Source organism: Drosophila serrata, unplaced genomic scaffold, assembly GCF_035046125.1.
Source record: "Drosophila serrata isolate PLE 108 unplaced genomic scaffold, ASM3504612v1 contig_276, whole genome shotgun sequence".
In the NCBI taxonomy this organism is placed as follows: domain Eukaryota; kingdom Metazoa; phylum Arthropoda; class Insecta; order Diptera; family Drosophilidae; genus Drosophila; species Drosophila serrata.
The window spans coordinates 5,508,418-5,532,300 of record NW_028257174.1 but is presented as its reverse complement, the minus strand read 5'-3'; the positions used below and the strand labels follow the sequence as shown (position 1 = coordinate 5,532,300).

General features: G+C 39.4%; 2 protein-coding genes and 1 pseudogene across 3 annotated transcripts in view; 2 read left to right on the top strand and 1 right to left on the bottom strand.

Annotated features, from left to right (window-relative positions):
- The window catches only part of LOC110179426 (uncharacterized), a 125,956-nt gene that overhangs the window by 7,400 nt on the left and 94,673 nt on the right, over nt 1-23,883 (bottom strand). Inside the window, exons 2-3 of one of the 2 annotated variants that reach the window (XR_015272313.1) lie at nt 15,512-15,608; nt 4,799-4,898 (exon numbers count right to left, since the gene is read on the bottom strand). The gene's annotated coding sequence lies outside the window, so the exon portion shown is untranslated. Of the gene's footprint in view, nt 1-4,798; nt 4,899-15,511; nt 15,609-23,883 lie in introns of those variants that run through there. The other variant, XM_086835727.1, reaches the window with a different exon arrangement.
- Nucleotides 16,585-18,161, top strand: gt (transcription factor giant). The gene is made up of 2 exons (XM_020947192.2): nt 16,585-16,636; nt 16,768-18,161. Exons 1-2 carry the CDS (start codon nt 16,585-16,587, stop codon nt 18,159-18,161), a joined length of 1,446 nt encoding a protein of 481 aa, XP_020802851.2.
- Nucleotides 21,042-22,973, top strand: LOC110179427 (ATP-dependent DNA helicase DDX11-like; annotated as a pseudogene).

Sequence of the window (23,883 nt, the reverse complement as noted above, 5' to 3'; positions counted from 1 at the left end):
GTAGGAAACAAAATTTTTATGAATTTTTTGAAAATTTTATAAGGGGTTACATCGTTAAAATTATCAAAAATACGAAAAAAAATTGAAATTTCTACATTTTTAAACTGAGTGTGCAGATTTATTAACCGACTAAAAACTAGCATAGAACTGATTTCCGAATGGAAAATAATGCATTTTTAGTCAAGTTATGATATTTTTAATATATGATATTTCCCTTAAAAAATGATCATTTAAAAATATCAATTAAAGTTGCTATTATTTAAGTTCCTATAATTCATATATTTTTAGGTTATTTTGATGGTATATAAAGGCTAAAAGAAAACGTATAATTCACAAAATCCATGTTCATATCGATTCGTTATTAGAATCTTTATAAAATAATATAAAATATTAAGTCAGAGACTTCACTTAATATGCATTTTTTGAATAATTTAGCTTGTAACTTTGGGTTTATCAAGGGCTATTTTCTTTTTAAAGCCTTATAAATTCTTAAAAATATTTAATTCAGACAACCAGGATTTATAAGAAGCTCTATAAATGATATGAAGAGCTTTAAATATGTATAATAGAGACCTTAAAGCTATAGAAATGGGGTCGAAAGTCAATACAGGTCGTGGGACTATGCTGGGGTTTAGAGATCGTGGATCGAGGTTCAGAGATCAGAGAGCGGGAATCAGGGATCAGAGCTCTGTGATCAGTGATCACAGAAATGAGATCATCGGAGGCACTGCTAGCTTTAGTGGGCATGACCAGTGGCTTTCCAACAGCTACCTAGGAGGGGATATTCAAAACCTCCCGTGGCCCAGTTCCCAGCTCTAAACTCTCTCAGAGAAATGCTGAGATGCTCAAGTGATTTGGCAATTGACCTAACAATTGGGCTAAGCGCACGATCAGTGCGCTGAGAATCCGGGAATCTGGGTGATCTAGACTTCTAATCTTATGGATTTACGTGAAACTTTTGCAATCGAGAACTGGCCCCGATGCCGAGAGCATTATGTGGCAATATACGAGCAGGCGAGTGGCCTAATCTGGCGGACTGGACTGATCCACGAGGAGATCCTTCGGGCGTAAGCTGAGATTAAATTAAAGTGTCGCAGGAGGCATGAGGCATGAGGCATGAGGCAGAGGCAGGAGGCAGGAGCGGTGGGCTTGGCCGGGACTCACCTCTGTTTTGCGCTAAATCCCCCGTACCGGCGGCCTAATCCTTTCGCTCACATGAACCATGTGACCCAGTAACCCAGTTACAAACAGTGACCTGAGCTACCTGAGCCGCGCCTGATCCCGATACCGTTTCCCGATCCCAATCCTTATCCCAGGACCATGCAACACTCGCACTGCTCTGCGCTACACACGAATTAACCTGATTAAAATTGTATTTTTCCCAAATTTATGGGATTAAGTTCCGTTCAAGTTCCTTTAACTCGTTTAAGCTACCGGATTTAGTTCAAGTGCGAGTGCGAGATCGCGCTGGATTCTGGATTCTGGATTTTGGATTCTGTATTCTGAACGCAGGCCGCGCACCTTCTTTGAGCCCACTTTTATTGGGCTGGCTTAATTAGCACAATTGTTTACAAAATTTACCTTTCGTCATGCAGCAGCATCACAGGACACCAAGATCCTTACAGGATCCTCGCTGCCTTTGCTCGGTGTGTGAAATCCATGGCACGCACACGCCCACAGCTCGAAGTGGGTTTTGAGTTTAGAATTTAGAGTTTAGAGTTTAGAAACCGGAATCCGGAATGGAAAGCATCTCTGCCTACTATGTGTGAACTGATCGGATTGCAATTCCATTTAAAAATTAGTCTAATCCAGAGCAAAAGAAGCTGGGCCAGAGACAAAACCATTCCTTAAGTAGAGTGAGCCAAATGTTCTAGCGATTTCCATTTGCCCATCAATTAGCTTTCGCAATTTCAAAATCAAAGATTAAATTGAGGCAATGTTCTCTGCAGGTGACTGAATTATGAACTATACTTTTACTGTACTAACTTGCTAAAATAACTCTTCAAAAATCTTCAAAAGTGTGATTCTTTCAAAACCAATATTTGTATACTTTTTCAGGGTATTACAAGATTAGTCAGAAGCTTCTAACGCTATGAAAGAATCATTTCCGACCCTATAAATCGTATATATTCTTGATCAGTATCAAGTAGGAATCAATCTAGGCATATCCTGCAGAAAAAATATTTTTCAAAAATTTTTAAATTTTTAAAAACAAAAGGAAAGGGGTTTCATCGTTAAAATTTTCAAAAAATCGGCAAAAAATTTACATTCTAAGAGGAGTATGCAGTTTTATTAACTTACTGAAAACTAAAAACATATGAATGCTTTCCGAATTGAAATTAATTCATTTTTGGCCTAGTTATGCGATTTTTAAAACTATGATTTTCTAATAAAATTGTCATAAAAATTTAGTTAATATTGATTAATAATTGGTATTGCCCCTTCAGTCAGAAGCTTAAAAGAAAGTGAAGGAGGCATTTCCGACCCTATAAATCTATATTCTTGATCAGCATCAACCGGGGATTCGATCTAGGCATGTCCGGGAGAAAACAAATTTTTGCGATTTTTTTTTTAATTTTATAAGGGGTTACATCGCTAAAATTGTCAAAAATTGGCCAAAAATTGTATTTTTTAAGATTATAAATTAAGTATGCAGATTTATTAATCCAACAAAAACTAACAGAGGCCCGTTGTCCGAACTTAAATTATTGCCTTTTTGGCTTAGGTATGAGTTTTTTAAGATTTGATTTTTAGGAAAAATTTTCATATAAAAGTATTGGTAAATATCGACAAAAAAAATGGTATAACAATTTTAGTCGGAAGCGTAAAACGCAGTGAAGCTGTCATTTCCGACCCCATAAAAAATATATATTCTTGATCAGCATCAACAGGCGAATCTTTCTAGCCACCTTCGAGAGAAACAATTTTTTTTAGATTTTTTCAATATTTTATAAGGGGTTACATCATTAAAATGATCAAAAATTGGCCAAAAATTGAATTTTTGAAAAATTTAAACTGAGTATGCCGATTTATTACGCTATCAAAAACTAACATAGCACAACTTTCCGAATTAAAATTAATGCTTTTTTGGCTGAGTTATTAATTTTTTAAATATTGATTTATCCCACATTCAAATAAATGCTTTTATTTTTTAACATAAGCTTAAACCTTGCCCGAAGTAACTTGGGATCTAATGAAACTACCTTAGCAGGACTTCGTATAAGGTCTTAGGTCAGAGTAATATATACTATATATCAAAATTAGTGCACCAAATAGATATTTAAGCAGAACTTGGTATAGGACTCTTCTGAAGTGTATAATATATCATATAACAAAATGTATCTAAGTCCCAGCACTAGCAAAAAAAATATCTTAAGTAACTTGGGCTAAGATGTACCTACTTTAGCAAAAGTTGGTAGAGAGTGTGACTATTTAAAAATATATTATTTCATATACAGAAATTGATATGAATCTCTTCAAGAAAATGAAGTAACTAAACCCTTAAATAAACTCAACTTTAAAAGAAGCTAAATATATATATAAATAAGAATATAGCTATATATTATTTCTTTGAAATATGTTACTCGATAAGTCCATCTTATCTTGACTCATGTCTGCAGTCTGTTACCAATGTACAAACTATTATTTATTATTATTCTTAGATGCTCGCACAGTGAAAACATGGGACATGAGGCTATTTTAAGTAAGTTTGGACTACTCGGTATGGCCTCTGGTGGCAGCTGTAAAGGCTTACAGAGAGGTCCTCGATTGGCGCCTGGTCAGGGATTGGGACTTGGACCGAGACTCAGTTCCCTAGAAGACGACGACACAAATTTTGCGCTTAAGCAAATAAAAACAAATATTTTTGTGGGTAAAAACAAACCGCAGACGTGGTTGATTCCGTTGGCCCTTAAAAGGCCTGTTGGTCATAGAAAAACAAATCGTTTGTATATCCTGTGGAACACACGTGCCCCTTGCCCACTTATTATATTTTCATTGGCCCTCACAGATCCGAGTTTTCAACTTCCAACTCCTTCGCCTTGGAATAACAAAAACGCAAGTCAAGGCAAGGCAAGGCAAGTCATGGATTTTGAATGCCTTTTTCCCCGCACATAAAGTTGCAATATGTTGTGTATTAGAAGTCAGAGCATAGTCTCGATCCATTCTAGATCCGGACTTCGATCCTAGATCCCCGATTCCCGATCCCATTGAGAACCAAACGCACGCGAGCGGAGACGCCCCCTCGAGATTAATGAGGATGTGCGGCGTTTTGTTTACTCTGCTTTATAGCGACGAGACATATTCCCCGAGTCCCTTCGAGTCCTGATTCCTAGCTCGAATCCTTTCACTGGACATTGGGCATGAGCCACATGTGTTCCTTTTTCCAGCTGCTGACCACACTGGACACTGGAGACACCGATCACTGTGACTGCTCATTAGGCAGCCTTCCACTTAACCATGAGTTGGCTCTTTTTTGCATCTTTGATAAATTAACCAAGAACATTCAACAATGGGAGTTTGGCTCGTGTGTATCCTCAAGGAACTCACTTCTGCAGCGGCTATTCGGATATGATTTCTTTGGCTACGGTCTGTCAGCTCAAAAACTAACTTAGGTAACTTGGGCACGGATGCTTTAAACCAAGCTGGATTTGGTATAGCTTCTTGATTTAGATTGGAATATACTATATACCAAAGTTGGTATTAATTCCTGCACTAACCTCAAGTAACTTGAAACCTGCAGCAGCTTTTTAAGCAAGACTTGGTATAGAATGAGTAAAATAGCGTAAAAAAAACTCACCTGAAGTAACTTGGGGTTCAGCAGCAGTTTCCTTAGCAGAATTTGGTATATGGTCTTGGTTCGGAGTAAAATATATACTCTATACAAAAGATATAAGTTCCTAAAATAAATAGATAATTTCTTAAGTAACTTGGGATATTCAGAAGCTATTTTAATGCGGTTTCATGCAAGTTGCAGTTGTGATGCTAAAGATATCGTATACCAAAAATCAATTAAATTAATTATCAAGTTTTCATGTTATTCTAAATAGCTCGATAAATTAATATAAATATATTTTATATATAAATATACTAAGCAAAAGAAACAAATAATCACCCCAAAAACTAACCTAGAGATTAGCCACAAAAGGCATTGAGATGCAGTCTGGCATAACCCAAAATCGATTCGTTTGCCACACTCCTAAGAGAAAGGATCAGGCCAGGGGATTCGTGGTAGGCGTTGGTCGAGAAACTTTCTTCCTGCAGCAGTTTCCTACGAATCCTTTGCCAGCCAACAATTAGTCGTGTGGCTCGTGTACCGAAACAATTCCACAGTCAGCGGTCCTTGGTCCTAACTTTGCTCCTAATTATGCGCCGAAAAATTGAGCGCCTCAAATTACACGCAGGACAAAAACGCAACATGAGCCAGGGAAATGGTAGAATGGGAAATGGAAAATTGTAGTAATGCTAATGGTTATTTGGAGTTGAAAATGCACATGCAAATGCCATTCGAGTTAATTAATCACGGCAAAACTTCTTGTGGCAAATTGTATGCAAAGGAGGGGGAGCCAGATCAAATCAACCGGAACCGAGGATCATTAGGAGTCCTGTCCCCGAGTTCCAGGATAAGATGGCGTGGCATATGTGAGTGCCTCCCTTTGAGAGAGAGAGTGGAAAACCCTGGCTAATGGACTCCGCTGACAGGCGAAACAATAAGTCTACCATATAGAAAATATATATATAGAGTAAGATTTACTTTGTTTCTCAAAAGGAAGATATATCTATAAAGTTGATGGGTTCCCAGCAGCAAACTCTTTTCACTTTTCGCTCCACTGATCTCTGTTTGGCAAACAGATCCTGATATTGACAAAAAGATAATCGAAGGGTAAGACAGGAAGTGGATCTCGATTCTTCTTCCACTTGTCTGGCCACAAATTCGAGGTCGACTGACCAGATAATCTTATAATATTTAAGGTGCTCTCTCACCCTCTCAGGTTTCCTCTTGGTTTATATACCCTATATCGATGACAAAGGTTCGAAGCTAAAGTTAGAGGTAAGCCAGAATCGATTTAGGAGGCCAAAAAGTAGGAGTTATTTGGCCTAATTCCGGGTAACCCCAATAAATGTGTCAACGCACCAAATTGATGAATGAAGCGAGTCTATTTCTGTCTTTCCCCTGCTGGGTTGGATTTTCCCCCACAAAACAAAAAACACAGAAGGGAGTTGACACTGGCAGTTGTAGGAAATTGCCAAAAGTGACCGCAAAATCCCACCGAGCAACCACTTGTAATCAACCCAACTCAGTCCAGTCTCTGCCTCATCTTCCTCTCCATCCCCAACTCTGTCCAGTCTTTGTTATCATTAAGCAACCGCCGGAAAGTAAAGGGAATCCTAACTCGAATCTGAGACATAGAACCCTTTCATTTGCGATAATGAAAGTGCCCCCGATGCTGTCTGTCGCCTGCTATTTATTTATTAAATGCAAGACTCTCCCTTGCTGGACAATGGACTGGGACTGGGACTGGGACTGGGACTGGGACTGGGTTTGGGTCAGCTGGCACAGCTGTCACATTTTCCCTAAGCCCATCTCTGGACCCGTCACCCACTATAGTTCTATATATATATATATATAGATATATATGGTGTCCCCCATCATGTTGTCTTCTATATGTTCTGGCTTTAATGAAGTTGCCGGAGATTCATGGCACGGAAACCAGTTTCCCATTTAGCATTCACACACAAAATGAAGTCATGGTGGTGGTTTCTCACACAGCTGTGGCTTCAGCCTCTGATTGGCTGTCCTGAATGATTCCTTGGCGAGTCCTTGGTTAGGAGTTTTGCACACAGAGTTTACGATATATCATTGAGGAGGCACAAATTATATCGCCATCAAAATGGCGCAATCTCTGGCAATGGAGGATATCATGTAATATGAAGATATAACATCGAAGATCTATAGATAATTCTTGTTCTTTTGGGATTTAAGTATCTTGAATAGTTGTTTTATATTGTAAAATATTTAAACTTGTTTTTTAGTTGCATTTAGTTGCATATTTAAGGGTTGTAATTCGATATTAACTTAAGCCTCTTAAAAGTGCTAGCTTTTCTTTGAAAGTAACTTGAGTGTTTTAACTTTTATTATATTGCTATAATTTAAGCATATATGTTATATATTATTATGCAAATTTTATAAAATATTTTATCTAAATAGTTTTATTAGATTATTATTTGGATATATCAAGGGTCTATAGAAGATATTCAAGCTTGATTCACTCAAAGATCTGGCAAATGTTTATAGATGGAAGTTACTGAGCATTAATAAGCCTAACTATTTTTTCCTGATCGAAATGCTTTTTAAATAATTAATATTTTCCTTATACTATGCTAAAGTATCCTACTGAATTACTTTATGTATATTATGCATATATTTTAAATATTAAATTCTATTTAGAAGACCTTTCATAGACGATCTTGAATACGAGCAATCACATTTATCACTTGAATGACTGTCCTACGATTTTAATATGAATAAAAAGGATACAGAAATAGTAAATATTTTTGAGACTAATATAAAATTATTTAGAATATATAATTATAATATTAAGCCCTGTAAACTATTATCATTTATTGTCTTATTTTGTTAAGAACTTAAATGTCTAAAATAACTATGATAAAAAAAGACATTTTCCTGTAGTTAAAAAGAATAAAAGACCAACTTCAGCAGCCTGATCCTGGCTTGATCCTGGCTAGCCAAAACTAGCTTAACTTCACTTCACTCTCCAGGTTAAAGTCACGTCACGTTTTCGAATCGAACCCGGCTTTGTAGATCTCCCAGGATTACATATTCCACACTACGCAATATTATGCGAGATTAACTTGAGGCCGCCAGATAGTCAGGCTTAGTCTGCTTCGAACTCTGAACTCCGAACTCTGAGCTCTGATCTTCGAGCTGAGAAAGTTACCTGCCGCAAATGGTGACTAGTCACCTGTCGGATCAAGCCCGTGCTCGCCCTGAGCTTCCCTCAAAATATTTATGTTGCCCTTCTCAGAAGATGAAAAAAATAAAACTGCACTTTTGCAGATGAAAATGAAAATTATGAAATGATATGCGAGCCATAATTTTGCGGGAAATGCAGGACAATAGCCTTAACGGCAAATGGGAAGCGGGGAAATGGGAAATGGTAAATGAAAAAAATGTAAATGGGAAATGCAAAATGGAAAAATGACAAAAACGGCAAATGGCACATTTTGCCACCTACAAAACTCGGCTCACAAAAGGCTTAAACCGCTTAAAGACCGTTTAATCTTGTGGATTTCACGGCTCTGTCGTTTTTAGTTTCATGTGAAAAAAAAAAATGAAGAGGACTCCGAGACTCGAGACTCGGAAATTGGCAAGCCAAAAGGCAAAAATCGAGGACTCTCGAGGAGGAGATGCCGGAACGGAAGAGCGGATACAATGGGCGTAACCCTGGCCAGGTTAAGTGCTCATATTACGAGCTGGCCAGGAGTGACTGACTCCTTGAAAGAAGGAAGAAAAAAAAGAGTTAGGCGGAACGGGGCTTAGGGGTTTTACCCAAAAACCCCTGTGCTCCTTATTCTTTTTCCCAATGATTTCGATTGTATCTGGGCAGCATCCGTTCTGGAGATCCTGCTGCCAGGATATGCTGATCGAGAGATGGTGCGAACTGACAATTGACACAATTACCAGGACCAGGACCTAGAGGAGGTGTCCACAGAAACCACTGCAATGTCATTTTGACAGCCGTTATTGTCCTGGAATGGCAACGGGAATCGAGGATTGACGATCTGGATGAGAAGGAGGAGTAACAGTAGCCTGTCCGAGGAGCCATTCTAACGGGGTTTTGTAGGCGGCTTTGCACCGAAATCCAAAAACAATAAGACAAAAGGTGCTGAAAGGATGCGAAATCACAAAAGGTGTGAAAAGTGTTCAAGAGCCGCTTGATAGATTCGAGTTTTGAATGGGGGTGTGAGAGACAATCGCACAACTCTTTTTATGTGGGTCCCAGGCACTTTGATTAACTCCCAGGATTCCCCTACCCCCGACCCAGGAGATTCCCGGGAATCTGGCATCTAACGGTCTAACCCGCTAGCCACACAATGAAAGATGGCAGCTAATCAACAGTAAAATGCATAAAATTAAGTGAGCAATGAAGGGGGATTACTCTGGCAATGAGGGTTCGCTGTCTCTATCTCTTTCACTGTCTCTATTTCCATCTCTCTCTCTCTCTGTCTCTGCTCCGGATCCCGAGTTATTAAAAATGTTTCACATTTTCCAACATAACTGTACAGATATAGGAAAAACGTGTGAGTGAGTGTGGGAGCGTGAGGGAACCTAGGACAATGGCCTAAACGTTGACAGTTCATCAAATCGAATGATGCATGCAAAATGAAGAATTCAATTCCCGCAATATATATACAAAGATACGAGTTGTATGGATATGCACTGAGAGAAGTTACCAAATATCTTCATAAATATAAGAAATTTAAATTTAAGACAAATCCGAGAGAAGTCTTAGGAATGCCAACAAATATCTTTATAAATATATGGAAATAAAGTTAAAGATATATGTTTTAGAATTCTTTGAAAAAGAATTCTATTTATTACAATTACAACTATATGATGGTATAGAAAATATATCATTATTAAGCTTAAAATATTCTCATTCTTTGAATCCATATTTTTATATGACAATTCTTACGAAAAATCAAACCGTAAAATACTCATAACTAAGGCAAAAAAGCATCAATTTTCATTCGGAAAGCTTTCCTATGTTAATTTTCATTGGCTTAATAAATCTGCATACTCAATTTAAAATTTTTAAAATTTCAATTTTTTTTTTTACAATTTTAACCCCTTTTTCTATTTAAAAAAAAATTCGAAATTTGTAAAAAATATTTTTTTTCTTTTGGAGATAGCTAGAAAGATTCCCCGCTTAATGCTGATCAAGAATATATATGATTTATAGGGTCGGAAAGAACTACTTCACTTAGTTTTATGCTTCTGACTGAAACTATAATACCATATTTTTAATTAATATTTATAGATAGTTTTATATGACAATTTTTACAAAAAATCATACCTTAAAAAACTCATAACTAAGCCAAAAATTAATTAATTTTGATTTAGAAATCGCTCCAATGTTAGTTTTTAGAAGGTTAACAAATTTGCATACTCAATTTCAAATTTAAAAAAAAATTCAAATTTTGATCAATTTTTGAAAATTTTAATGATGTAACCCCTTATAAAATTAGCATAAAACAAGAAAGAAAGCTAACTTCGGCACGCCGAAGTTTATATACCCTTGCAGATAGAACTTCTATGAATAGGAAACCATACAATATAAATTATATATATTTGTATTAAAAAACAATGAAGTAATAGCTGCTTTCATTTCATTCACCTATACATATTATATTTGCAGTTTTACATACACAGATTTGCATTTTTCCTCTACATCAAACGATCGTTTGTATGGCACCTATAAGATATAGTCGTCCGATTTTCATAAAATTTGACACAAAATTTAAGACTAATATAAAATAGCTATACCTTAAATTTGATGAAAATCAGCTGAAAACTGAAAAAGTTATAATTTAATTGTATTAATTTCTCGATCGTTCCTTTGGGAGCTATATGATATATTAGTCCGATTTTCATAAAATTTTACACAAAATTGTAGAGTATAGTAAAATGGCTATATCTTAAATTTGATCCAATTCTATTGAAAACTGAAAAAGTTAAAAAATTTTTTGTAAAAATTTTACGATCATTCCTATGGCAGCTATATGATATAGTCGTCCGATCCGGCCCGTTCCGACATATATACGAGTGAGAGTATATAGAAGGCTAACTACAAAGTTTCATTCAGATAGCTTCAAAACTGAGAGACTAGTTTGCGTAGAAACGGACAGACGGACAGACGGACAGACGGACAGACGGACAGAAGGACAGACGGACAGACGGACAGACGGACAGACGGACATGGCTAGATCGACTCGGCTGTTGATCCTGATCAAGAATATATATACTTTATATAGTCGGAGGTGCCTCCTTCACTGCGTTGCAAACTTCTGACTGAAATTATAATACCCTGCAAGGGTATAAAAAATTTAAAAAAATGTGTTTCTTCCAAACATGCTCAGATCGATTTGCCTGTTAATGCTGATCAAGAATATATATGATTTATAGGGTCTGAAAAGACTACATCACTTAGTTTTATGCTTCTGAAAATAATCTTCCACTTGTTTCCCCCCAATTTTTCCCAGTGCACACTGATATCCCACACAGAATAACAGTTACTGGCACAGAGACACAGTGTTTTCCTGATCAGCCATGAAATGTGGCTATCCTTTTAGATTGCCTTCCTTGCAGGAAGATGGGCGTTGACAAGGACACACCCCTGGCATTGCTCATACCTTATACCTCATCGCTCATCGCATCCTGACTCGCCGGATCCTTGGAGATCCTTGGAGAACGGGGAAGAACAACGGTTACAATGCGAGTGGCGTAAGGAAGTAGCAAGTTAGTTTTGCCCATTTAAATGACACTCGTCCATTGAGGTCTTTGTGCATCGATTTGACGAGCATTATTCGATTGTTGTGTGGGGTCCCACACACTCACTGTTTTGCTATTTAATAGTTGTTTTTCTGCCCATCGATCACCCCTAACCTTGGATCAGAGCCCTGAACTCTGGCCTTAATCTCGGACAAATAACGCCCCCACAAATGCAACTCTTTATTCCTGGCAAATACTTTGAGACTTTGAACTCTTAATGTTTATTTAAGAAAGAGTAATTATTAGCTTGAGTGTATAGTGATCTTGAGCTTGGATTAGCTTTGATTTGGTTTAGGAACTTTGTTTGAGTCAGACACATCGACGCCTCATTGCAAGTAGAGATTAGGAATTAGAATTACTTATTTAATAATGGGTAATCAGTGTTTGCTTTAGAGAAGAAGCTGGAGTTGTTCAACCTTCAATAAACATGTTTATTTTCCTTAGTTGTTCTCTTTTGTGAACATGATTTTATTCTTACTCTTTCCTGTTAGTGATCAAGTTTATGCTATTTCATTAATATATATTAATTTCTTTCATTCTTTAGAAAAGAAGTTAATTCTACTTGTTCTCTTCTATGAATTTGTTTATGCTAGTTACTCCATCTCTTTAGGAAATGTTAATTTTGATACTCTGTTTCTCTACAGGTTTATTGAACTTAAGTTAAGTTCGGCTTTCGCCCAATAACATTCATTTCTTGATATTAATTAAATTTGTTTTTCTTATACATTGTCTATAGAAGAAGTTATTTTATATAATTCTCTTACACATTCTCTATAAAAGAAGTTATTTTATATAATCCTTCGTTCACTTAACATGTATCCTAAGAAATGTTTATTTCATTACTGCTTCTCGTAGTGAACAAGTTATATTATCTAGACCTGTAATAAAAATGTTTATCCTACTTACTTCTCTTCAATATGGTAAACACATTCATTATATTTATATTGTGCCTCAACTATTACTAAACATATTCAATTACCCAAAAGAACAAATCATTTTTGGGGTTCACCTCAATCATTCCTGACCAAAAAAAAAACCTAAAAACCCATTAGGAAAGATAATGTCCGCGAGACAAAACTAATCCTTGCTGGCAGTCTGACCAAATGTCCTTTGCTTACTCTACTCGCCATTCGTAATCAAAACCACAGTAATTGGCATAGTAATGCAATACTGGTTCGAGAATATATATATATATATATATATATACCCGGACATTGAGATTGAGAGGATATGAAGATGGAGATATGTACGCTTCGATGGTTGCTGGTCATGAATGGGAATGGGATCTGTGGATCCGGATTCTGTCTCAATTAAGGAGATGCCATAATTGAGCAGCCTAAGGATTTGGCCATAGGATAACAATTAGCAAAAGGATTTGACGACGGAAGCTGCCGCCATTGTGCCGAGATACTCCTTGTACTTAACTTGTGTCTTTTTGGTCTCCTTGGCTGTGCACTTCCGTTTGCGGAAGTGGCTAATACCTGTTCCTGGCTACTGTTGCCATTATCTTCGGCCAAGTGTGCACTTTGCATATGGCAAAGATGAAAACAAACAAGGGATCCTTAAACCCCGATCCTGGTTAGTCTTTTTAGCCATTGTCTGGAGGAGCACGTGTAATCCCCGCTCTCACTTCCTCGACGACTGACTACTTACTTCCTCATTAGGATGTCCGATGGGAAGGAGTCGGGACACTTCAGGCGAATTGCCTGATGGGCTTAGGCTTCATGGCTTCCATGGCCCAGGACTAATCATATATTCAGGCACTCGTAGTTTTGCGGCTAATCTTATTTCATTTCAACAATATTTCAAAGGGAAGAGAGAGAGAGAGTGTAGTCTCTTCTTCAATGAAAGAAATCTATAAACACTTTCTAGAGTTATTTAAATTGTGCTCAATTCATGTTATACATAAATATTATATAGAAATATTACTGATCTTTGCTTAAGAGTATCTTAAGATATAGATAGGGCAGTATAAATCTCTTGGTATAGATTAAAAAATATTAATACTTTATACCTAGTTAGATATTTTATACCGATTTCTTTCCTTAACCATTTCTATTTTACTTTCTGCGAAACAAAATGGTTTCCCTTTGCCATAGCCAAACCAAAACCCTAAAAAGGACCTTTCACATTATGCATTGCAAATGTTAACCCATTAAGACAAAGGACCGCGAAAGGAGTTAACAGCAATTCCGCGAAGCCTCACCCTTTTTATTTCATTATATGTTCATATATATATTGTACATACTTTTTATTATTTTTTGGGCCATATAAGGCGAAACCCCTTTCAGTCAATTAGTCGCTGATTTTCTTTGTGCTCGTCGCCTGACAGCGAGCCAATATACATATATAAATAATAAAACTGACGTCTACAATGGGAACCCTTTTTTTTACAGGACACAGGACCTCAGAACCTCAGGCTCTGCGAACTCCTAGACCTTGGTTTATGACTAGCTAAAAAACAGCAGCTCTGGTCCTTTTGGGAATCGGGACTCGTCCTAGGTTTTCGCTCGAACACTTCATTATGCAATAAAACTCTCGCCGTTTTTTAGGCAATATCTATGCCATATAATGGTGAGCAACCCGTTCGGCGGCTCTACCTGATCCTCGATCTCATAAAAAACGCGCTCAAGGACATCGAAAGGATTGCACAAATATTGCATCTTTGGTCCTAGAGCTCATTATGGGCCCCGTTTTTTTTTACAGTTTGCCAGGTTTGTTTGTTTTTTCGCTGAATCTGGTTTTTACCATGAATTTGGCAACTCTTTTTGGCTTCGAGACTCTGGCCGCGACTTTTTATGGCCCTGGCCCAGACTCAGGCCACGGAGGACCTCCAGAAGGACCTCCGAAGCGAGGCAGGTAAGCAACTCTAAAGGCTAAATGACACAGAACGGTTGCGGGAAAGGGAAAGGCGGAATTTTAGTTTAATCCACCATTTTTACGGTTGGATTAGTGCGTGGATTAGCGGATAAGTTCGCGGTTTTTTACTGATTACTGAATCGGTGCCGAGAACCCTCTTTTTATATTTGCAAACTGAATGGGATTTGGGCTGTAAAAAGTGAATGAATGAGTGAGTTTAATTCTTGAATTGCAAGAGAAGAGGTACAGATCATATTTATATAGTTAAGAGATCAGAGTCCCGTTCCCATGACTCGTAAGCCACTTCCGTTGGCCAAGTTAAACAAGACCAGACAAGACAAGGACAGCGGAAGACGATAAAGGTTAAAGGATATGCCAGAAAAAAGGATGCTCAAGTGGGTCGACAAACATAACGGACACTTGTCGCAACGATCCTGCCGAAAGAGTGGCCACGTCGGCGTCATGAATCAAATCAAATCAAATAACTCAGAGTCCAGACTCCTTCCCGCGCGAAGGACACTCGCTTCTGGGATTCTGGGAAACCTATCGACGTATGCAAAACTCGACCTAATTTCCATAATTTGTCACGCACAAATTTGCATTTTTGTGCAAGATTTTCTGTCCAGCGAAAATTCGCAGGCCGGCAGGCGCGCATCCTTCGCTGGTCAGCGGAAGGATTTGCAGGACAATGGTTGAAAACAAAACGGATTTAGCATTCGCAACCCTTGAGCATTGTGCATCTATCATCAGCAAAGCCCTACTCCGTCTGCGTATCCTTTCGCAAATATCCTTTTGCTGTGCTAACGCCTCCTCCTCCTACTCCTCCTATACTTTTCTGGCAGGACACGCTCCCTGCTGATATAGCCAGAAAAATGATTTGGTCCTAATGAGATATATTCCAGAATCGAGCAGGGGTTAAAGACGAGTAAAGACAACTTTAATTATAGATTGGATTTGAATTGATATGTAAAAAGGAATATATAATATGCTAGGATTTCAGGAAATTCTTTTGATATTTTCCAAGGAGAGACATTGGAAATTGATATAGAAATTATATAAGTATCATCATTCTATACATACCTTATGATCAATTATAAAGGATATTACATATTTCCGGGTGTTCTTAGTTCCTCCTTGGTTTTTTTGTTTTTTTCAATCATATTTACATGAAGAAACGCTGGAAAATAATATATATTATATATTATAATCGTATAAAACAATTTAATACATGTATGAATGTAACAACAAGTTTCCTAGGAAATTGATATTCAAACAGTATAAGAATACTTATATATTTTGATAAAATGTAAAGGCTTCTTGTAAATGTATTACAAGGATTTCAAGGATTCCTCTTATTATTTTCTATAAATTTAACAAGAAGAAACCTCTACCCTATATATCAAAATAAATATATAATAATTACTATTAATATCTTAGTTCAACACTTTTTCTCTAAAAAAAACCGAAATAAATCTAGTCAATTTCTTCTTAAAAACATCAAAACCATTGCATACCCTACTCTTAGTTTTAGTTTAGTTTTCATAGAAGACTTCCTTTATCGCCTTCGAATTTCCCTGATTTCCCTCATTGAGCTGCCTCCCATATAACCCTTGAGAAAAAACAAACACCAATATCCTTTCGCGGAAACTGTTTTGAAATTTAGAATAAAAAAATATGAGAGAAAACTCTTTCTTTTTTATATTCTCTTACTTCTCGTTTTGTGAAATTACGCTAAATGGCGAGGCAACAATGGACAAAGGGACCAAGGAGGAGATTTTCGCGAAAAATGCGAAAAGCCAGACCCGTTAGTTACCCTTGTAAAAGAAAACCCTTTGAGGGCGGTGGGAAAGAGACGGCACCAGGAGTCACCCCTTTGCACAGTTCGGCTACCTGCTCGTGCCGCTTCGGCTGACACTTCGTGTCCGCCATTTGCGCAGCAGCCGAAGGTTAGCCGACCGTTAGCCGACGAAGCCAAAGCAGCGTATAAAAGCCGAGCTGGGCCGAGGAAGGAAATCAGTTTACGTACGACATCGTCAGCGTAAAGATATAGACACACACACATATAGACAAAAGGATCATTAACGGAAACGGAAATCCATCCGCAAAACAGATCTAGACACGCACACAAAGTTGGATAAAGGAAGTGGTGAAACATGTTGATGCACGAGAAACTTATGGCCGGGCAGTTCTTCGATCTCAAGACTGGTAAGTAGCAACACTAAAGAAAATTAGGAGTTATTCCATATAAAATCATATAAAAATAAAGACTAAATGATGGAGATTTTAAAATTGATATAGAAACATTAAACTAACCCACAATTCCCTCTTCTTTACAGATCGCAAGCCCCTGATGCACCACCATCAGTTCCAGCAACATCACCAGCAGCAGCAGCAGCAACAGCAGCAGCAGCATGCCCAGCAGCAGCAGCATCATCACCACCAATCCCTGGGTCAGCCACTGCACCATCACCAGGCCCAGCTGGGTTTGCCCCATGCCGTTGGCCTGCCCAAGATGGATCTCTATGCAGCCTATGCCTACCAGCAGCAATTGCTGGGTGCTGCTCTCAGCCAGCAGCAGCAGCAGCAGCGGGAACGAGAGCAACAGCCGGCTCCTGCCGAGGTCCTGGATCTCTCCCGTCGCTGCGACAGTGTGGAGACACCCAGGAAGACCCCATCACCCTACCAGACAAGCTACAGCTATGGCAGTGGCTCACCCTCAACCTCGCCCACCTCCAGCCTGATGTATCTCCAGCAGCAGCAGCAGCAGCAACAGCAGCAGCAGCAACTGGCCTCCCTGTATCCCGGCTTCTACTACGGCAACATCAAGCAGGAGCAGCAGCAGCAACAGATCCAAATCCCCAAGGAGCAGTCTGCTCCACTAAAGGTCACACCCACGGCCAGTTTGCTGCAGACCTTTGCCGCCGCCGCTGCAGCAGCTGCCTCCAATCCTCGCCCGGCTAGCAATGCCAGCCATGCCAGCACCATGCAGATTGATGTGCTCGAGAATCCCCAGTCGCCGCCCAGCTCTAACCCTTCGTCCTGTGTACCAGCCACCACCCCGACCAGCTCCAGCTCCAGTTCCCAGCAACCTGGTGATGCGGGCAAGAGCACGCGTCCCTTCAAGGCCTTCCCCCGGGATCCTCTTGTGATTGCTGCCAACTTTGCGGCCACCGATGTCCTGCTGGACAACCCTCGTGTGGAACGCTATACCGAGTATCGCAAGCGAGTGCTGGAGCAGATTCGCAGCTCCAATGGCGGTGCTCGCACGGTGACCAACCCCAAGATGAGGAGGACCAACTCACGCAGCGGCTCTGTCAATGAGGGCAGCTCCTCGAACAACAACAGCGAGAGCGAGGATCGAGCAGCGGCCGAGGAGTCCAGCGACTGCGACTCGCAGGCTGGCCACTTCGAGGGCAAGTCATCATCATCCATCTCCTCCGCCACAAATGCCAATGGCTCGACGAACTCGGCCATCGCTGGTAGCCACTGCTCAGCCTCGTCTTCGTCCTCCTCCGGCGGACTGGGCGTGGGCCAGGTGAAGGATGCCGCCTACTATGAGAGGCGGCGCAAGAATAATGCCGCCGCCAAGAAGTCGAGGGATCGTCGCCGCATCAAGGAGGACGAGATTGCCATCCGGGCTGCCTATCTGGAGCGCCAGAATATTGAGCTGCTCTGCCAGATCGACGCCCTGAAGGCACAGCTAGCGGCCTTCACCGCCAAGGTGGCCTAGGATGCCAGCTCCTTGGAGGCTGCCCAGTCCGGCTGCTCTTGTTGCGTTGAACGCGAAGATTCGGCTTCGATTCTACATTATTTTATTATATATATATAGATTTTTTTTTGGGTCAGCTTATCTGTGAATATCTTGCGAACTGAGCTGACCGGAGGACACACTCGCATTTAAGTACTCCAAGACCTTGTCACCAACGTTATTATATTTGTGAAATGCCCTAGCCCTAGTAAGTGCATCGCGCCATTAACCAGTTGACTAATCAATCGCAGCATCGATTAGCCTTTAGTCTAGCCCTAGTTTAAGTCTCGGTCTCAGCACGCTTAGATTTAAGGACATTTTTTTGAATAGCCCTAAGTACAAAAAATTACAAAAATAAAAAACTAAAAAAACAAATAATTGAATTGTTTTTTTCTTTAAATTATTTACTTTCTTAACTGTTTTCCAACAGATAAATGAAGTATGATTGAAAAGACATTAATCTTGGATTATTGAATGAAATTTTGATTGAATTTCCATCAAGAGAAATAGCATAATTTCTAGTTTCTTTTGCATGTTTTAATTTAGGAAAAAATAAAACTAAGCAATTAGAGAAAACAAGTTCATTGAAATATTTATAATACCCTTGCAGAGTATTATAATTTCAGTCAAAAGCTTAAGACTCAGTGAAGGAGTCATTTCCGAACCTATGTATTATATACATTCTAGGTCAGCATCGAAAGGCGAATCTTTTTAGCCATCTTTGGGGATATCAAAAATTTTATAAATTTGTTCAACATTTTATACATCGTTAAAATTTTCAAAAATTCTTAAAAATTTTAATTGTAAATAGAGTATGCAGATTTATTAACCTTATAAAAACTTACATAGGAGCGTGTTCTAAATTAAAATTAATGGCTTTTTGGCTTAGTTATGAGAATTTAAATATTTGATTTTCCGAAAAAAAATGGTCATATAAAATTGTTGATAAATATATATTTATTGAATGTAAATACTATACGCCAAGATAAAATATATTTCCGATTTTGTCCTATAATACAATTGCAAACGGAAAGTTTAAATACCCCTGCACTTTGTAATTGAATTGAATGTAAATTGAATAGGATCGTATCGTAAATGGATAATAACTAAGCTAAAAATAATTACATCCTTTAAATCAATATTCATCCATATTTTTCTATGAAGATTTTTAACACAAATCAAATATTTAAAAACGCATAACTAAGCCAAAAAGGCTTTAATTTCAATTCGGAAAGTTGTCCTAATTTAGTTTTTGATAAATTAATAAATCTGCATTCTCGATTTTAAAAAATTAAAATTTTGCAATTTTTTTAAAATTTTGACAATGTAACCCCTTTAATTTTTTTGAAAAAAATTGAAAATTAAAAAAAATATTTTTTTTCTCTCGGAGATAGCTAAAAAGATTTGCCTGTTGATGCTGATTAAGAATATATATGATTTATAGGGTCGGAAATGACTCATTCATTGAGTTTTAAGCTTCTGACTCCGTTAATAAGTCCCTGCAAGGCTATAAAAATATTCATTGCAATGCAGTTAACACAAAAACACATAAAAACATTTAGATGAATATTTTTAACCCAAGCTAATCACAAGCTAATTTTCACCGCCAAGGTCGTTTACGCATTAATCCGCCTTCTCTTGGGCGCTTGATTTATGTGTCTGCATTTGACGCACACACAACAGAGCAGCCCATAAATTTAAACAAAAACTATTAAGATATGCAACAATAAGTCAGGTGCAGCAATTGTTGCACCTACAAATATATATGTATGTACCTGAAAACATTTAAAATAATGATATGAAAAAATAATTATGTTATATACAGTGGGCAAAAATAAGTCTTAAATTAAAAGTCAGTATTTGCACTGTTTTCCCCATTGTACACACCTAACAGGATCAGTTATAGCTGCCTCTTTCCCGTCTTTACCAGAAATACAACAAAAATCAGCGAAATGACTTATCCCGTTAACTTGGACCCGCAACATATAGCTGACCCTCTCACTCCTACACAAGAAAAGAAAGACACAGCAAAGAGACGGCAAGAATTCCCATTGGGACCGAGAAGCCTCAAATTTGTTTGCAATTAGCAGCCTGCTGTAGCCTGAGGTCAAAATACACGCTAATGCCGCACATGCATTAGCCGCCCACACAATGGCGTTATTAATTGCAATTTGCGATCTTAACACGGCTCAAATCCATTCGAAATTCGCATTGAAATCGAAATTTAAGCGGTCGCCATCTTGCCAGAGCGAGCCGAACATGGGAGAGGGGGGTGGAGCAAGATTTAGCATCTACAGCAAATTAATAGCGCACATGACTAATTGGCAATCAATCAAGCTTTCATGTTTCTTCGCGCATTACTAAGCGAGTGCAGCACTCGATTTGCATATAGCTCAGTTATTACTCACCCCGCAGGCCAGGTTTCCAGAATCACAGATTGTTCACAAATTTTTGCACTTTTTTCTCTCTCACCGGCAACAAGTTTTTTTTTCCACTATGAAGTTTGGCGCCATTACAGAATTCGTGATTTTTTAGTACCAAGCAAAAGGCGTTAGTGAGTCGTGTAATCATCGGCTAAATGAACTGTTATCGATTATATATTTTTTTAATTACATGTGTAATAGGTTTGTTGTTTCTTTTTTAATAAAAGAAATCGAAAGGTATATCAAATTTAATATGTTGTACTTCTCAAATAATTGTTAATATTGTAAAATAATTAAATAAATAAGTTTGTTCAATTGAAGTTTAGCCATGTTCCGCACCTCAAAGTGCCTTCGCTAAGCAATACCGCATCGCCAACGCGTTAGGCCGTTTTTACTGCCAACCTGTTGTTGTTGATTCTCTGCTGATTGGGCGCGTCGTTTTGTTTTCCCGCTTTTCGTGCCCTCAGGAAAAATGTGTATTAATTGTTTTGTAGGCTGAAGATGGCGCAATACACGCCCCGCCAGGCGCTGGCCACGCCGGCCGCCCACGAGTTCGGGTTCCCGCACACTCCGTACGAAATCCAGGAGCAGCTGATGCAGGAACTCTTCCGGGTGTTGGAAAATGGTGGGCATATTCGAGAGTCCCACAGGCACCGGCAAGTCCCTGACCCTCACCTGCGGTGCCCTCACCTGGCTGGACCGACACGAGGCCCTGGTAAAGTCCGAAATGCTGGCGAGGATCGTTGCCGTCGAACAGGAGCTGGAAAAGTTGCAGACGGAAGGCGAGCGGGCGACCGACTGGCTGGAGGCTCAGGGTAAGTCCCGACTGCAGCGGGAGGAGCTTCAGAAGCTGCAACACGTACGGGGACTGCTGGAGAAGCGGGAACAGCAGCTGGCGGAGATGAGAGAGCGTGTGAAGAGCAGGAAAAAGCAGAAGAGCAGAGAGTCTAGGCCGAAGGTGGAAGCGAAGGAGGAGGAGCCGGCCTCTGATTCCGACTCGGATGGAGAGCATGAGACTGCCGATAGCACCGAGGAGACTTGGAGGATCGGTATCGTCCCGTACAGATATTTTTCTGCAGTCGCACGCACTCGCAGCTGGCGCAAATCGTGTCAGAGCTGCGCAAGACCCCGCATGGCAATTGGGTGAGATGCATCTCCCTGGGCTCTCGCCAGCAGCTGTGCGGCAACCCCCAGGTGCGGCGTCTGAAGCAAGTTGGGCTGATGAACGAGCGCTGCTTGGAGATGGCCACCCAGAAGAAATCCCAAGCGAATCCCAGCAAGAAAAGTCGCCTTAGCGAAGCAGAAACATCCAGCCAAGGCAGATGTCCGTTGAAGACGCAATCTCTGGTGGACTCCCTCAAGGACTTGGCCCTCAGTGAGCCCCTGGACATTGAGGAATTGGCCACGGAGGGTGCAGCCTGTGCGGCCTGCTCGTACTATGCCTCCCGAGCTGCACTGGATCAGGCCCAGCTTATATTGCTGCCGTATCAGCTGCTGCTTCAGAAATCCGCCCGCCAGCAGCTAGGCATCAATCTCAAGGGAAGCGTTCTTGTTGTGGACGAGGCACACAATCTCCTCGATAGTTTGGCACAGCTACATGGCGCCGAGATCAACAAACGGCAGCTGGAAAGGGCCCGGACCGAGATCTCTGCCTACAAGGAGCAGTTTCAAAAGCGTTTCAGCACCAGGAATCTCTTAAAGATCAACCAGCTCATCTTCATAGTCAAGCGGCTGCTGAAAATTCTGGAGCAAGCAGAGTCCTCGAGGATGCTGCGTACCTACGAACTGACCGCCGAGGGTGACTTCTTTAACATTGATCTCCACGAGCTATTGGAGTTCTGTGCGCGTACCCGTTTCGCACGCAAGGTGCAGGGCAATGCGGCCAGGATGCAAAGGGAGCCGCAGCCCAGCGAGAATCAACCGCCTTCGGCGCGAAGTCTAATACTCCAGCGATTGACCAAGGAGCACGAGGAGAAGGAGAAGCCCAAGCAGGGCAAGAGGAAACTGGAGGATATGCAGGAACCTGCAGGGGAGAAGAAGGAGCCCACAGTGAAGCCCCTGCTGGAAGTGGCTCCCTCGCCGATTAGACCTTTCTTGGCCTTTCTTGAGACACTCACCAGCGATGCGGCGGATGGTAGGATACTGCTTGATCCTCAGGGAGGAACCTTTAAGTATTTGCTCCTGGATCCCGCTGAGCAATTTGCTGAGATCCTCCAAGATGCCAGAGCAGTAAGTTTGCTTTAAATTAATCCATAACTGAATGTAAAACTCGCCACATGGTGAGTGGTAAGCCTGATGTCCTGCTTGCTACGCTGCTGCAAGGAGTTGAATTTTTAAAACAACCCAAAAAAAAGCAATGTATAGTTTTAGAGCCTTACGAAAAGCAGTCCTTGTCCAAGGACCTTTTCAAAAAGCAGTGTTAGCTGGTACAACCTGGTAGGGAACTTGGCTAGAATTTAGCAGGGGAACAGTACAATTTGATCGGTTGGAGTCTTCACTTCTCTTATTGGGGAATCCAATTGGACTTCGTTTTTCAAATGTAAAATTAAATTATTTAATTACGTAAAGAGGAAAGTAAACATACAAAATTGTGTAAAAAAATAATAAGCCTTATAAAGAATTAGAGATTATTAAAGATATAATTATTTAAATTTAAAAATAAGTCCCAAAAATAAGAACATAAATACATATTTGATAAAATGTTAAAATTTTACTTTAAATTCAATTTTATATTTAGGCGTGAATTAAAGGCTAAAATATTTAATGTTATATTGTCAGTAAAATTAATATTGTAACATTTAATTGTTAAAATTGGTCTGTTGAAAATTGTTAAAAGAGATTGATATCTCTCTATATAATTTAATAATCTGAATTATTTAAGAGTTTATATATTTGTGTGTAAAAAATCTAAATTATATTTTTTAATCGCTTATTAACTAGGGGTTTTAATGTAATTATCATTTACATTCAAAATAATGTCTTTTGTTATTATATTTATATTTAAAGAAAAAATATAGCAAGCCCTAAATGTTTCTTTTTACTTTTAATAATTTCTTTCGGAACCTCGTATAATATTTATTTTAAAGTATTTTTCCCTGCTAGTTCCCATCGCCATAATAATTTAGAAATCAATAATAATTCGAACTTATCGGGGCGTCTGCAATCTGCAAGAAAGAACTCAAGTCCTTCGTCCCCCTGCCGTAAATTGCAACTCTTTTCAGCGTGGCTAATCGCTGGTGGCATCGGTGCAAAAGATACAGATACAGATACAGATACTGGGC